General features: G+C 40.0%; 1 protein-coding gene across 1 annotated transcript in view; it reads left to right on the top strand.

Moving 5' to 3' along the window:
• The first annotated feature begins 413 nt into the window (after positions 1-413).
• Positions 414-14060, top strand: part of LOC145981860 (uncharacterized) — a 43086-nt gene continuing 29439 nt past the window's right edge. Inside the window, exons 1-2 of the mRNA XM_083115310.1 lie at positions 414-675; positions 10115-10300. Coding sequence (XP_082971436.1) covers positions 535-675; positions 10115-10300 — 327 coding nt within the window. The 5' untranslated portion in view covers positions 414-534. The remainder of the gene's footprint in view (positions 676-10114; positions 10301-14060) is intronic.

Raw genomic sequence — 14060 nt, 5'->3', positions numbered from 1 at the left:
GGTTGTGGCATAGGTTGTGGTTGGTTGCTTCAAGGACAGGGCGTAAAGTGGCGTCGCAACCGGAAACGTTTAAGTGACAAATCTTAACATTCCGAACAGCATGTATACGATAAAAAAAATAACTCATCACACTCACTCTCTCATGTGAGTGTTTAGTTTAGCTTCTCACTTATCGCACAACACTTGAGCAACCTTGTGTTCTGACGTCACGGGAAGAGAGCTTTTTAATTTTAGGCTAAATGCCTACGTTGTTACTTTAGGCTAGCTATGTTTAGTTCTCTTAGCCTAAATAATAATTTTTCATTGTATTTATGCTAATGAAACCTAACCTATCAGGCCTAACCTAACCTCGTAAGCATTTATCATCTGACGTCAGAACACAATGTAGCAAAACTGTTGTGCGAGAAGCAAGGAAGACCCGTTTAGTTTACGTTTGCAGGGTTGCTTCGTTTTATATCTTTTTAATGTCCTGAAGCCTACGTGTTTTAATTTAGTTTTTACATGGAATTGTAATTTCGCCGTTACAAAATAACTATGGGCTCGTCACCGTTTTCACCAAAACTGTGCAGGTTATGTTTAATAGAAAACGTAGGCGTTATTGTATTGTTTCCACAAGATTTAAACAACACTAGATGGCCTCTGCTTCGTATGATACGAGAAGATTTATCAATAAGTGTAAGTTCTTTAAAAAGTAATTATTTAGTCTCAAGTGTACTGAGGGAACGAAATGATTGAAGATTGGTGGAGGGGAGGAAAGTCTTAATTTTTAGTCTAATTTACTTCGGTACTACTTTACTATACCGGAGACATCTATCAATGATTTATTTCGCAATTTTTTACATTGCTAACATACTATTCTGCATTGCAGAACATTTCTTTAGGTGAAATAATGAATTTGTAACGAAAATCATGTCTATTTCTTACATTAACGAGTATTTACTGTTGTTCCTTATTTCCCACAAACTATCCACGGGTAGCCCTACCATTGACGTTAGCCCAAGAATTCACGATAGCCCCACAAACTATAACGGGGACGAGGTATGCGTACTAGCTTAGGTTAGGCCTGTTAGGTTAGGTTCCATTAGCACTCCTTTCGTTCAATTTAGCATATACGGACAACATCGGCTTGTAGCAGCAGCAATAGTGCGTATTGTGCTCTTGTGCAGAAAGCAAATGGCGGCAGCAGCAATAGCACGTCGGAAATAGATTTTCGTAGAAAACCATATGTATTCACATTAAAATGGATCAAAACTACATTCCCGAACATCAACAACGCTACAGAAAATGATTTGCGTAAGTACTTTCTCCTGTACATTTGAAGAAATCTGTCTCCGGTATAGTAAAGTGTTACCTTTACTTCCTCCTCCTCCTCTCTCGCTTACACACACACACACATACATACATACGAATTATTTTATGATTACACGTGTATTTTATTACATATAGTATAAGTATATTGCTAAATATTATTTAAATAGTATAAGTATATTGCTAAATATTATTTAAATATGTATGTAAAGGAATTCACGTAGGGAAATTATTGTTACTTGGCAAAAGTTCTGATTGTTTAATAATTCCGATTTCATTATGGTGCGCAGTCATTTTTTCATGGTTCGATTTTTATATATCGTCCACTGACAATGTAAATGTTCGGTATGAATGTACAATACCGGAATTATCTTGAATTGCTTTCAAATTCGGTATAGTCATTAATTTTGTCCTCATAATCAGGAATCTGCAGTTAAAAATTGGCGGTCACGTCTAGAAATTGCAAAATAAGCTTGTCAATTACCGCTTTGATTCTCCATACACTAACATGGAAACCATGTTTGCTGATATGAAGACGTCTTCCTTTCCGCACAATGGTCTTGCTATCGTAGTCATAACACAACGTTGCTCAAGTATTGTGCAATAAGTGAGACCCATTGCATGGAGCGTTCATTTGCATGTGAGAAAATGGCATCTTGCGTAAAGGTGTGTAACATGTTTGCCCCACGAAACATTCACGGTATGGTTAGGTTAGGTTAGGCAAGCATAGTTAAAATTAAGGGTGATTGTAAACATAATTTTGAAATGCTAATCATTGCAAAAAATAGTGGTAAGAATTGACAATATAGAGAAAGTCTAAAATTTCGTTAATTTTCGGTATACTAACTAATGTTGGCCTCACAATCACGAATCTCTTGTAAAAAACCGGGGGTCACGTCCGGAAATTGTACATTTTGATGAAACATTGTTCGTTAGCTCCAAAAACCATCCACGGGTAGCCCCACGAACCATTCACACGAGGTTAGGTTAGGTTCCATTAGCATTCATTTCACACCTAAATTGATCGAAAAAATAGGGTTCATACTAAAATTGAACATCATAAATCATTTTCTTGTAAAACAAAGGCGTGGTTATAAACAATGACACGAGATTACATTTTTGTTCATAAAACTACGCATATACCCAGTCGTGCCATAAGTTCTGTCCCTAAGTGTACGAGCTCCACACGGCCCATTCGACTGACGTCAGCGACCAGCTGTGTTTACAATAGGTCGTGTGCATCCTGTAGCGTAAACCAATCCCTAGTTTGTGGCGTTCACTTGTCCAGTTAACATGGAGTGGGGCAGCAAGGAGAATCGGATCGCGTTGCATAAGTGCAACAAGTCACCAGTGGAGATTTTCAATCTTCTAAAGCCATTACAAATTACGCAAAAATTTGTGTATCGGTGCATCAACCGGTTCAACGACATCTCCTCTATCGATGACAGAGCTAGAAGTGGCCGTCCGCGCACTTCACGGTCGCCAGCAGCTGTGAAAGCCGTAGCTGCTCGAATTCGTCGAAATCCTCTTCGAAAACAGAAACTTATGGCACGGGAGATGGATATACCGAAGAGGACCTTAAACTTGGGGCTTACAGAAGAACCACAGGACAACTGCTGACACCTGCTGTGAAGAAGAGACGAACCACAAGAGCCAAGAGGTTACTCCAGCGGTAAGCGGACTGGAAACACAGGCGAATCCTTTTCACCGATGAAAAAATTCAACCGACAAAATGACAGGATTTATGCCCACAGTTCTCGGGAAGCTGCCAACAAACTTCCTAGGGTCCAACGAGGCCACCACCCAGCTTCAGTCATGGTTTGGTGGAGCGTGTCGTACGACGCTGTCACCCAGCTGCACTTTTGCGAACAGGGAGTCGAGACCAAGGCTGCAAATTACCAGAACAATGTTTTGGAGAAGGTAGTTAAACCATTGAATCACACGCTCTTTTCTGGTGAAGATTGGACATTCCAGCAAGACTCCGCACCGGCACACAGGGCGAAGATGAACCAGCAGTGGTTGGCCAACAATGTTCCCAACTTCATAGCCGCAGAGGATTGGCCCTCTGCAAGCCCGGATCTCAACCCACTGGACTACCGCCTTTGAGACTACTTAGAGGAGAAGGCCTGCAAGAAATCTCATCGCAATATTGAGTCGATGAAGGCCGATTTAGTGAAAGCAGCCGCTTCCATACCCCAAGATGTGGTGCGTGCCATGATTCACGCGTGGCCTCAACGATTGAAGATGTGTGTGCAGGCCAAAGGAGGCCACTTTGAATAGACTATGTTTTGTTTCGTTCCTGTGTCCCTAATGTACACTTGGCAATAAAGGATTTAGTGTACTACAACATTTTGTGTTATTTACACCTATTGGAATGGGGGACAGAACTTATGGCACGACTAGGTAGACCTATATATATAAAAAAATTCCATCGGCTTTTTTTCAAATTTCCAGATGTGACCCCCGGTTTTTTACAACAGATTCGTGATTAGGAGGCCAAAATTAGTTAGTATATCGAAAATTAACGAAATTGGAGACTTTCTCTATATTGTCAATTTGCTCCAAAATAGTTGTTTTCTTCATAATGGACCCATTTTTTTGACTTAATTTGCAATTTCTAGACGTGACCGCCAAATTTTAACTGCAGATTCGTGATAACGAGTTCAAATTTAGTGAGTATGCTGAATTTGAAAGCAATTGAATATGCTTCCGGTATTGTCAGTTTGCTCCAAATGTTCTATGTCCAATTTTTCATTTTTTCAGGAGAACCCTTTAAAGTTTGACATGATATATTTATTGAACCTTTGTCACCATTGCACTGAAAGTTTGTATCATTGTGAAGGCTGATATGTTGGAGCTTCTCTAAAAAGAAGTAGCTGTTTCGTTAGAACTTATACTGTAATTAATAATTGATATTTCAGATAGAACAATTGCATGCAACACTATATCTATCTACCAGATACAACACTGCATTCTGGAAACGAGATGGAGATGAAAAAAATTCCTTATAAATTTGCCATTCGGTAGCAAAGTAAACTATATATTTCATATTTTGAGAAATCAATCAACTTATTTGATTCCACTATTATTCAAAATTTTTGTCTGTTAACAATGAAAGTAAGAACCGAAGACCACTACTATTGCTATAGTGGAACCACAAGGAAAGAAACTTGTGCAGAACCTCAACGTGCTAGCGGGTGGGGAAAAGAAGGGGGGGAAGGAGCCTTCAGAGGGGCCAACGTCAGTGTTGCCAGACCTATTAATTTCTCGGGAGAATTCCATAATAAACTATTGATATGCCACCTCCAACGGCCTGCTCAAAAACACGTTTCCTGCTCATCTTACTTGAACATGGAGGGGAGAGGTAGAGTGGAACTCCACTCAGCCTTGAAAAGTGCTGTTTGAACTGTGAAATTATGCCAAACGATACTCAATTGTGCTAGGACATTATTATTATTTTATTACTATTACTACATTACTATTTTTAGATGGTTGTATTTTATCCCACCCGAAAATCTATTTCTATTTTAGTTATTTTACGTCGCTTTTGTCTCTCTTTGGGTAAGTACGACAATATGGATGAATGAAAAACTGATGAAATGGATGAAGTGACACAAACACAGTGAAACGTGTTTGCCTTACTAGGTAGAAACACTGACTTCGTAGCGTGGGCAATAATTTTATACATGTATGTGTGTGCGTGTATATGTATATACAGGTATTGGACAAAATAATGGAAACACCTGTGGAAGTCTGAACATCATGTATTAATACGGTGTTGGGCCACCTTTGGCATGCAATACAACTTGGATTCGGGACGAATGGACCGATACAAGTCCTGAATGGTGGTGATTGGAATTTGAATCCATTCTTCATGCAGCACAGCCTTCAGCTCAGGTAGAGACGAAGGAGGTGGAAATCGACGCCGAACCCTGGATTCCAAAACAGCCCACAGAGGCTCGATGATATTCAGGTCTGGGGACTGGGGGGGCCAGGGAGGATGTTGAACCTCATCAGCATGCTCTGGAAACCACTGTTGAACAGTGCCAGCAGTATGAATGGGGGCATTATCATCCTGGAAAATGGCATTCCGGTTTGGAAATAAGGTTTGCACCATTAGGTGGATCTGGTTTCCCAAGAGTTCTCTATATACTGCTTATGAGACTCGACTGTGTAATGTGACAAGGGGGCTGCCGAATGCCGTGATATAATGCCCCAGACCATAATAGAGCCGCCACCATGTTTGACAGTCAGGTGGTGACAGTCCACATCGTATGTTGCCGAGGGTGTTCGCCATACAAACACGCATCCAGTAGTGGAGAAGAGGGTAAAGGTTGACTAGTCAGACCAAATGACATGTTTTCAGTCCTCCAACGTCCAAGTTTTGTGGTCATTGCATCATGCACCTTCGAGCACTCGTCTCAGTTATTAGGGACTTGGCAATAGCAACACAGCCATGGATACCCATTCCATGCAGTTCCCGCCTCACTGTTTTGCATGACATGGGGTGTTTAGGTGCAGATTAAGTTTTGTAGTCACTTTGGAGGCCATTGCTTTCTTCTGCAACGTCACAATACGCTTCAAGGCCCAGCGGTCCCTTTCCTGCAGCTTTGTCTTTCAACCACTATTGTGCTTAGCAGACCCTGTTTCACCATGCACTGTGTATGCGGTCATGACTTTCGAGACCGTGCCTCGTGTTACACCGCATAACTTCGCTGTTTTGCTCACAGATGCTCCAGTGAAACGGGCACCAACAATTCGACCTCTTTCAAACTCCGTCAGGTCTGCTATACTGGTCACTCACTACACCTGAACAACGTGCACTACCACACTGCCTCACTCTACTGTCAGTGCACAGTCCATACTACCTGCAACAAACAAGAGAAGGTTGATTTCCGCCGTGCTCAGTATTACCAGGCACATTGAAAATGTGTCCCACTTCTGACTCGTGTTTCCATTATTTTGTCCAATACCTGTATATATTGAATGCATAACTGACGAATAAAGCATGTGAGTGTTAATAACAAGAAACTTTCATCGGCTTCAAAATACTTAATTTTCTATCCTTAATATAAATAATCCGTCGCGCAACAGCCCATGAACGGCCTAGGTGTACCTACCGACTGCCGGTCTCCCTCCAACGCTTTCCTTCGTCACCTCTAAGCGTGGAGATCTTCAACCAGTATTGGAATAGTCGGGGGGTCAGCCCGATGTATCCCCAGCCGTTATAGTAGGTCTCCGTGACCGGATTACGCTCACTCACTCGGAGCTCCCCAATTTCCTCACGATGGTGGGTTGCCACCGGCCCTATACGTAGGCCGAATAAATTCCGACCAGAGCCAGATTCGAACCTACGCCGTCACCGCGAACAATCTCAAGACAAGTGAACGCCTTAACCCTCTCGGCTACGGAGGAGGACCTATCCTTAATATACTATTCTTAAATACTAAATTTTGTACAAAATTACATAGCGGCATGGACATCCAGAAGGAAGTGTAAGGATGGTCGCCACACACCTCCCCATCTGGAAAATGAATGTTGACAGAAAAGTACCTATTATTTCAGATATATGAGTTGATTTCAGTCACAGTAATTTACATCCATTATTATAATAAGGATATAGGAACGTGATAATTTTAAACTCAAGTGGCCTTTTTCTGAGAGGGCAACATTATTACGGGGTAATATGCCTTGTTTACCTGCCTGATAAAAATACATTGTTTCTCCCCTCGCTGGAAAAAATCTGCGGATGTTCCCATGCCTATGCACACGCCTATGCCACCCCCCTCCCCTGCCCCCCGAGAATGTCGTTCATCTGCTACTATTAGATCTTCTGATTTCCCAAGGAACAATCTCCTGATTTTTCAAGTCTGCTTGGCTACGATGCTCCGAGCGCCGATTACGGCAGGGAAGATGTGCGAACGTTTTTGATGGAAGGTTTTCTTCCTTGTGGTCGAGCTATAGGCAGCTCTCATAAGTGACAGGTTAGAATGTAAGTGGTTTATCTCATACTCAAGTGATGCTTGCGATAGGTTGAGGAAATTGTCACAAGATTTCATTGGCTGTTGGAGTTTGTATTTTTGTGGCTGATTTTAAATTCTGCACATGAACCAAAGGGACTCTCAATATATCAGTATTGGTTATATATAGGCAACAGACGATAGCAGATATGAAAGAAGTGCATCCTAAATAGACCACAGCCAAAACATCTTGATTTGTTTACACTTTGGAGATAGAACATTTGCATTCTCAATGGACGATAGGCCCACGTTCCTTTTGTTATATTGCGATTTCATCATGCTACGAATGCAATTTTTACATGGTTCGATTTCGATGTATGTCTGTTAACACATACTGTGGAGTTTTAGCAATTACTTAAATTTTTTTCAATATATGCTTTCGTGGTTAGGTTAGGCAGGCCAGGTTTGGTTCTCTTAGCATTAAAATAAAGTCCCTAAATGCATTCTACTAAGGTTCCGATTTACTTCTGCATTCATTCCCACGCTTCTACAATATTTACTGTTGCTGTTTACTTTTAAGTTGTTTTTTCAACATAAATAACTTTTTTTTCGAGTCTAAACAGTGCTCATATTTTTTAAGGAAGGTTAAAAATTTCGTGTGACAATGATTTCCAAAATTTTACGATAATTAGTCTTTGTGCTAGGAGCAATCATGAAACAATCAGAACCGTTACAGGATGATATGTCTGTTAATACATACTTGAGAGTTTTAGCAACACTTGGCATTGGTCGCTTGTTCCGGGTGTGTGGTTTTAACATTGTTATTTAGCAATGATTGTTTTTTTTAACATCCTCTGCCTAGCTGAGTTTCTAACCTTCCTCTTTTAAACCACAATTTTGTTTTCAGTGTGAGTGAGTCCATGTGCGACTAACGGCATACATAGTTTTTAATGAAAATCCGGTCCTCAGTTTCATGCCCAACAGTGATAAGTGCCATTTTATAATTTTTTATAGAATATCAATTTCTATTGTTTAATAAAATCTCTGTTATTGAAAGAAAAGATCTAATCATAATAATTGAGGATTTGCTGTTTTAAACCTTTAATTTAACATATTTTTAAAAACCTAGTCTCTGGCACCGTGCACAACCATTGGCGCAATTTTTCTGGCGTGACCCACAAAGGGTCAGTGTGTGTTTTCTTGAGAATGTTTTTTCACTTCTGTGTACTTCTATATGGTTCTCCTCTTGCAGCCAGCCATTCATTTACTGTCGTCTTGGTTACAGGCTGCTGCTGCCATCTATGTCACATGTGTTTCGTAGTTAGTTTAGGCAAGTCAGGTTCAAGGCTCTTAGTATTCAAATGGAACCTCTAAATGCTTCTGGGTTCGGTAGCCAGGTTTAGGGCTCCTAGCATTACAATAATTTTGCATGGCAGCGCTGGTCTGGGTGGTGGAGTGGTTAGCACATCACACTACGATGCCACGGGTCCTGGGTTCAAATCTCGGCCTAAATTCCATCATGTCATCACTCGCAAATTAGCCAAAAGTGGCACAAAAAGCGAAATAAAATAAGCAAATCAATCCATCACATGGCAGCAATTAACATACCGTTTCTTGAAGACTTCACATGATATTTCAGTTCTGGAATTTTTTCATGATTAGTTTACACAATGAAGCCATGACATACTTGAATTTCAAAACAATACATCTAAAGTGGAACCTCGATATTACGCTTTTCAGGGAACAAAGTTGAAAAAAACTTGATATACAGGAAAATGTAAAATTGGGGGAAATTTTATACCATTTTGCTATGTTGAGACCATCAAGAGTGAATACATAATGCATGAAAATGTAAAAATTGGGTTGCACTGTATTGACATACAGGGTGTTTATGCTAGAGGTATACAAAAATATATGCTTAAAAAGGATGTTACATTTGATGTTGTTGGGTAAATGCTCAATTGATAGAAAATGTCCCATTGTCAACATTTCATGGTCAGCACCGAGTTTTATAGATCGCGCATGAGCCCACATGTTCAATGTGATGTGCTCTGTCAAGTCTAGCAGCATTTGTCTGACAGTCAACATGTGGATGCCACAACCAAAGGTGCAGTGTGTGCTATGGTTAGCAGAGTTCAAATCAGTAACACATGTTCAGTGGCGTGCAAGAAGAGAATGGAACGTGGACCATTTCTCCCACTGATAAATGGACTTACGTGTGGGAGGTAAAGGTAAAGTGTTCCCCTGTGCTTAGCACCATGCCATGAAGGCGTATAGGGGGTGTGGGGGTAACGCCCCACACTTTCTTGATCCGGTCGTGAGTGGGGGTGATGTGATCAGCATCACGCCCCTGACTGCCTTTACCCCCCAGGGTTTCCCCCAGGTACCCATGTTATTCGACGCTGGGTGGGCGCCGGAGCCGCTTCCATCGTTAGAAAAGTTCCCGGATTTGAACCGGCCGGGGATCGAATCCGGGACCTTTAGCATGGTAGTCAGACGCGTTACCGACTGAGCCACCGCGGCCACTACGTGTGGGAGGGTCTTCCTTTTTAAGCATATATTTTTGTATACCTTTAGCCCTGTATTATTAACCTTAGAACACTATCCCTTACTGGGAGGAACATGTATGTTCAGTTCACTAACCTCTCGAATATTTTATGATGATACTTTATTGTATGTACAAAACTGTTCATGGTTTTCAAAACTGAATACTTTTTCGCATTCATACATACTATTAAAAACCTAAAAACATAATTTTCTCATTTACGTTTTAATTTTTACCTACAATTCTTCTTACGGACACAACTCTTCCCTTAAACCTTATGTTGGAACAATATTTGTTGTAGGTGAAGAGGGACGACCCATATCCAAAGCAGATATGCAGGAACTGTGTGGTGAGGCTGCAGAGTGTCCACAGTTTTAAGTTGCAGTGCCAGGAGAACCAGAAGCGGATGAAGGAAAAGGCTGAATCCAAAGGCATTGTGTACAAAGATGAAGATGAGGTGGAGACTGATCCTTTAAAAAATACCTCAGTAAGTGTTTGCTCTAGAGAGTCAGTATTTTTAAATTTCCGTATGAGAATCAGAGGAACGCAACTCCAAAAATGTAGTTTTTTGTTTTGTTTAAATAAATTCCTCTGAAGACTTCTATTTGGAGTCATTTCTAATCCTTTGGAGTCATTTATAATCCTTAGCAAGAAGATGGAATGACATACCTCCAATTTACTGACTCTTTTAACAGTCAGACATATTCCTAAGAAATATTATTTCATCTCTCCTGTAGATTTGATAAATTGGAGTTAAGTCTCTCTGGTTCTCACATGACAGATGATGCAATATTGTTTGTACAAAAGTGTAACCCAGGGGTGGGCGGTATGGGTAGCCAGAGCATGGTGCTGATTACATCACCTCCAAAATTGCCGAGATCGAGAATGTGTGGGACCCCAATCCCCACATCCCCTAAATGCACCTTCATGGTATGGTGCTATATGCATGTGGAGCTTTGCCTAGAAGTGTAATGTGAATAGTATGAACATTCAGAAGGGGAGCACACACCCCCTGGAGAATGAAAGTCAACCAAAAGAATAAATGTTTCACACATATAATTTCAATTCAGTTTCAGTTATATGTGTTAATTATTGAAAGGGAATTGCAGGAACATGATAACTTCAAACTGAAGCAATGCTTTTTTTTTTAGGGGACAATACTATTAGAGTGGAATATGTGGCCCTGTCTAGAAAAAATACATTGTTTGCCCCTCCCTAGAAAAAATCCAGCGAACATCCATGGTGAATAGATATGCTTCATACCAACATAAAAGGTCAGCTTGATGACTCAGCATGATAAGCTGTGAGCTTTGGACCTTGCCACCAAAAGTTACTGTAGCTGAGTCTTGACCTGGGCATGGGTGTTCTTTGTGGCTGTCCCTTCATCAATTTCTTCATATCATCACTTCTTCATCTTCTTGATTAGCCTAAAAGTGGCAGAAAAGTAGAGTTGCAAAAAAGTTGGCTTTTTTGAATGGACACTTTTTTTCGATAAAAAGTTAGCTTTTTTTGGACAAAACCCGGAAATTTTATCTTTTTACCAATTGTGGCTAACCAATTTCACTTGCAGTGTTAGTTAAGAGTTTAAAGGTTCGTATTGTAATTTCTTCTACAGCATGTCCAAAAAGTCTTGCAACTGAGACTTTGAACAACATAACTTTTGTAAGCAAAGTGATAGAGACGTGGATCTTCCACTGGGTATTTACTTTGTTCACGTGGATATTTTTTCAACTAGAAAATCGTAATCACTAATTCATCTCATTAATGTACATGAACACCAATTTGAAAAAGTAACAAAATATCAAGGTCCCTACCGATTAGGTATAAATAAAACAAGAATATCAGTTGTAATTTATTGCATTAGTAACAGTGATTCCTAACCTAATTTTCGGCATAATCACCACCGTTGTTCTGGCATTTGTCGTAGCATGGCACTAAATTTTGTATGGCCATGGTATATGTGTCTGACAGCAAAGACTGGAACTATCTCTACGGCAGTGTAGCTGTCAAATCCTTGCCCTGCCAGAAACCTCTTCAGTTAAACAAAGAGATGAAAGTCTGTAAATTCAAGGCCAGGGCTGTACAGGAAGTGGTCCAAAATCTCTCACCTGAAGTGATGGAATACCCGCGTGTACTCAGCTGAATGGGGTTGTGCACATTCGATTGGCGGGCCTCCCCGATGGCGCAGTGGTAGCGTCGCCGGCTTGTAATAAAGGGGTCCTGGGTTCAATACCCGGTGGAGGCACAAGTGGTTCGGATCCCACTTTAAACTGTAGGTCCAGTCCCAATTAGCCTTACTGTGCATAAAGTGGACTTAAAACACCAACTCAACAACAACAACAACATTCGATTGGCCTTCGTGAATTGTCTGCACCATCGTCTGACCATACTACAGCCCCTGGCCATATTATTAGACGCACCACAAATTTTTTTTGAAATTAAGAGTTTTGAAGGGTAAAATTATACAAAATTGACCATTAGTTATCTGAAAAGTTTCCTGTACATTATTTGAACCCTGGCAAATACGAGTAATACGTACAAAGCGCTTTCTTGCACAACATTGATAACAATAATACTAATAGTAATAATAATACAAAGTAATGTAATTCGACAAAGTGGACACACTTAACAGTTCGCTTACTTTTCACATTAAAAATGTTGCAATAGGGTTCTTTGTGGCTGAACTTTGATTATTGTAATGAACAATATGGAAAGAGGAAGTACTGTTGTTACAAACAATAATACCAACACCAAACGTCATTGTTGTTCAACAAACATGCTGCAGTTCAATTCAAGCTGAGTTGAGAGGAGGACGTCTTGCAAATAGTGAGTCATATTTGTGCTAAATTTTGCAGTGATATTGTTTTTGTACAATGTCAGTATATTTTTAAAATTTAATTATTAACATTAGAAAGTCATGGGTAAAAAAAAGTTACTTGACACTGAGAAACATTGCTGAAATTAAGACACTAATAAAGACTAAAATGTTCTCTACTCGAGAGATTTCTCGAAGATCTGATATGTGTGAAGCATCTGTGAGGCGAATAGAGAAGAAAATTGAATATGGTGGACAGTGTGAACCACAAAGGAAGGACAGATGAGGGCATAATTTTTTGAAGAACATTTGCCTCACGAATAGATTTGCGAGTACAAAGGAACTTAAAGATAAACATGAAAAGAGTGGTTTTCGTGCATCTGAAAGAACAGTAAGGTATAGCCTCTTTGATATGAACCTGAAGGCACTGAGACCTGCTAAGAAGCCAAAATTAACCCCTGCTGTGATTCGTAAATGTTTTCGTTGGGCAAAAGCTCACAAAGAAAAAGATTTTAACTTTTGGAGATCTGTTTGCTTTAGTGACGAGTGCACGTTTGAAATCTTGGTGAATAAATCTCAGTTTGTGAGAAAACTTCCAGGTGAAAAATACAATCCTGATTGTGTTGTGCAGACTGTCAAACGTCCGATAAAAGTTATGATTTGGTCAGTCATTAGTGGCAAAGGTACAGGACGCCTGTATTTGGTTCAAGGAACAATGAGGCAAGAACAGTATAGGGAAGGGCTTAGAAGAAAGTTGCTACCTCAAGTAAGAGAATGGTTCCCAAATGGAGAACCGTTTGTATTCATGCAGGATGGAGAATCATGCCATACCACAAAATCAGTAAAACAGTTTCTACAAAGTGAAAATGTCTCTCTCTCGCCCTGGCTGGGAAACTCGCCAGATATGAACCCAATTGAAAATGTTTGGTACCTAGTGAAAAAAGAAGTGGCAAAGCAAACAATTACGACGAGAATTGGCCTAATTGAAAAAATAATTCCACTGGTGTGGAATCACTATCCTCATATGAAGCAGACAGTACAAGCATGCATTGATAGTATGCCAAGACGAATCCAAGCACTGATAAAGGCCAAAGGCAGCTCAACCAAATATTAAAATTGACTTCCAGTCATGTGTATTGTATAGTTAATATTGAAGAAACACAATAAGAAATTATATTTGTAATTATTAATGTATCAAGTAATTGTTGTTTTCTGTTAAGGTTCACATGTAATCAATGTAATATTCCATGTAATAAAATAAAAAATGAAAAAATAGAGAATAACAAAAGATTTAGACGAGATAATAACATATCCTCAAAATTTTGCATAAAATTTGGAGGTGCGTCTAATATTTTGGCCAGGGGCTGTATCATTCACGACATCTGGTCTGCACACATCACACGATTGCTGGTGGCTCTGTGCCAAATTCTAA

The sequence above is a fragment of the Lepisma saccharinum genome, chromosome 30 (genome assembly GCF_977018435.1).
Source record: "Lepisma saccharinum chromosome 30, izLepSacc3.1, whole genome shotgun sequence".
Classification (NCBI taxonomy): domain Eukaryota; kingdom Metazoa; phylum Arthropoda; class Insecta; order Zygentoma; family Lepismatidae; genus Lepisma; species Lepisma saccharinum.
Note: the sequence above shows the minus strand (reverse complement) of the source record. Positions and strands in the feature narration are given on the sequence as shown.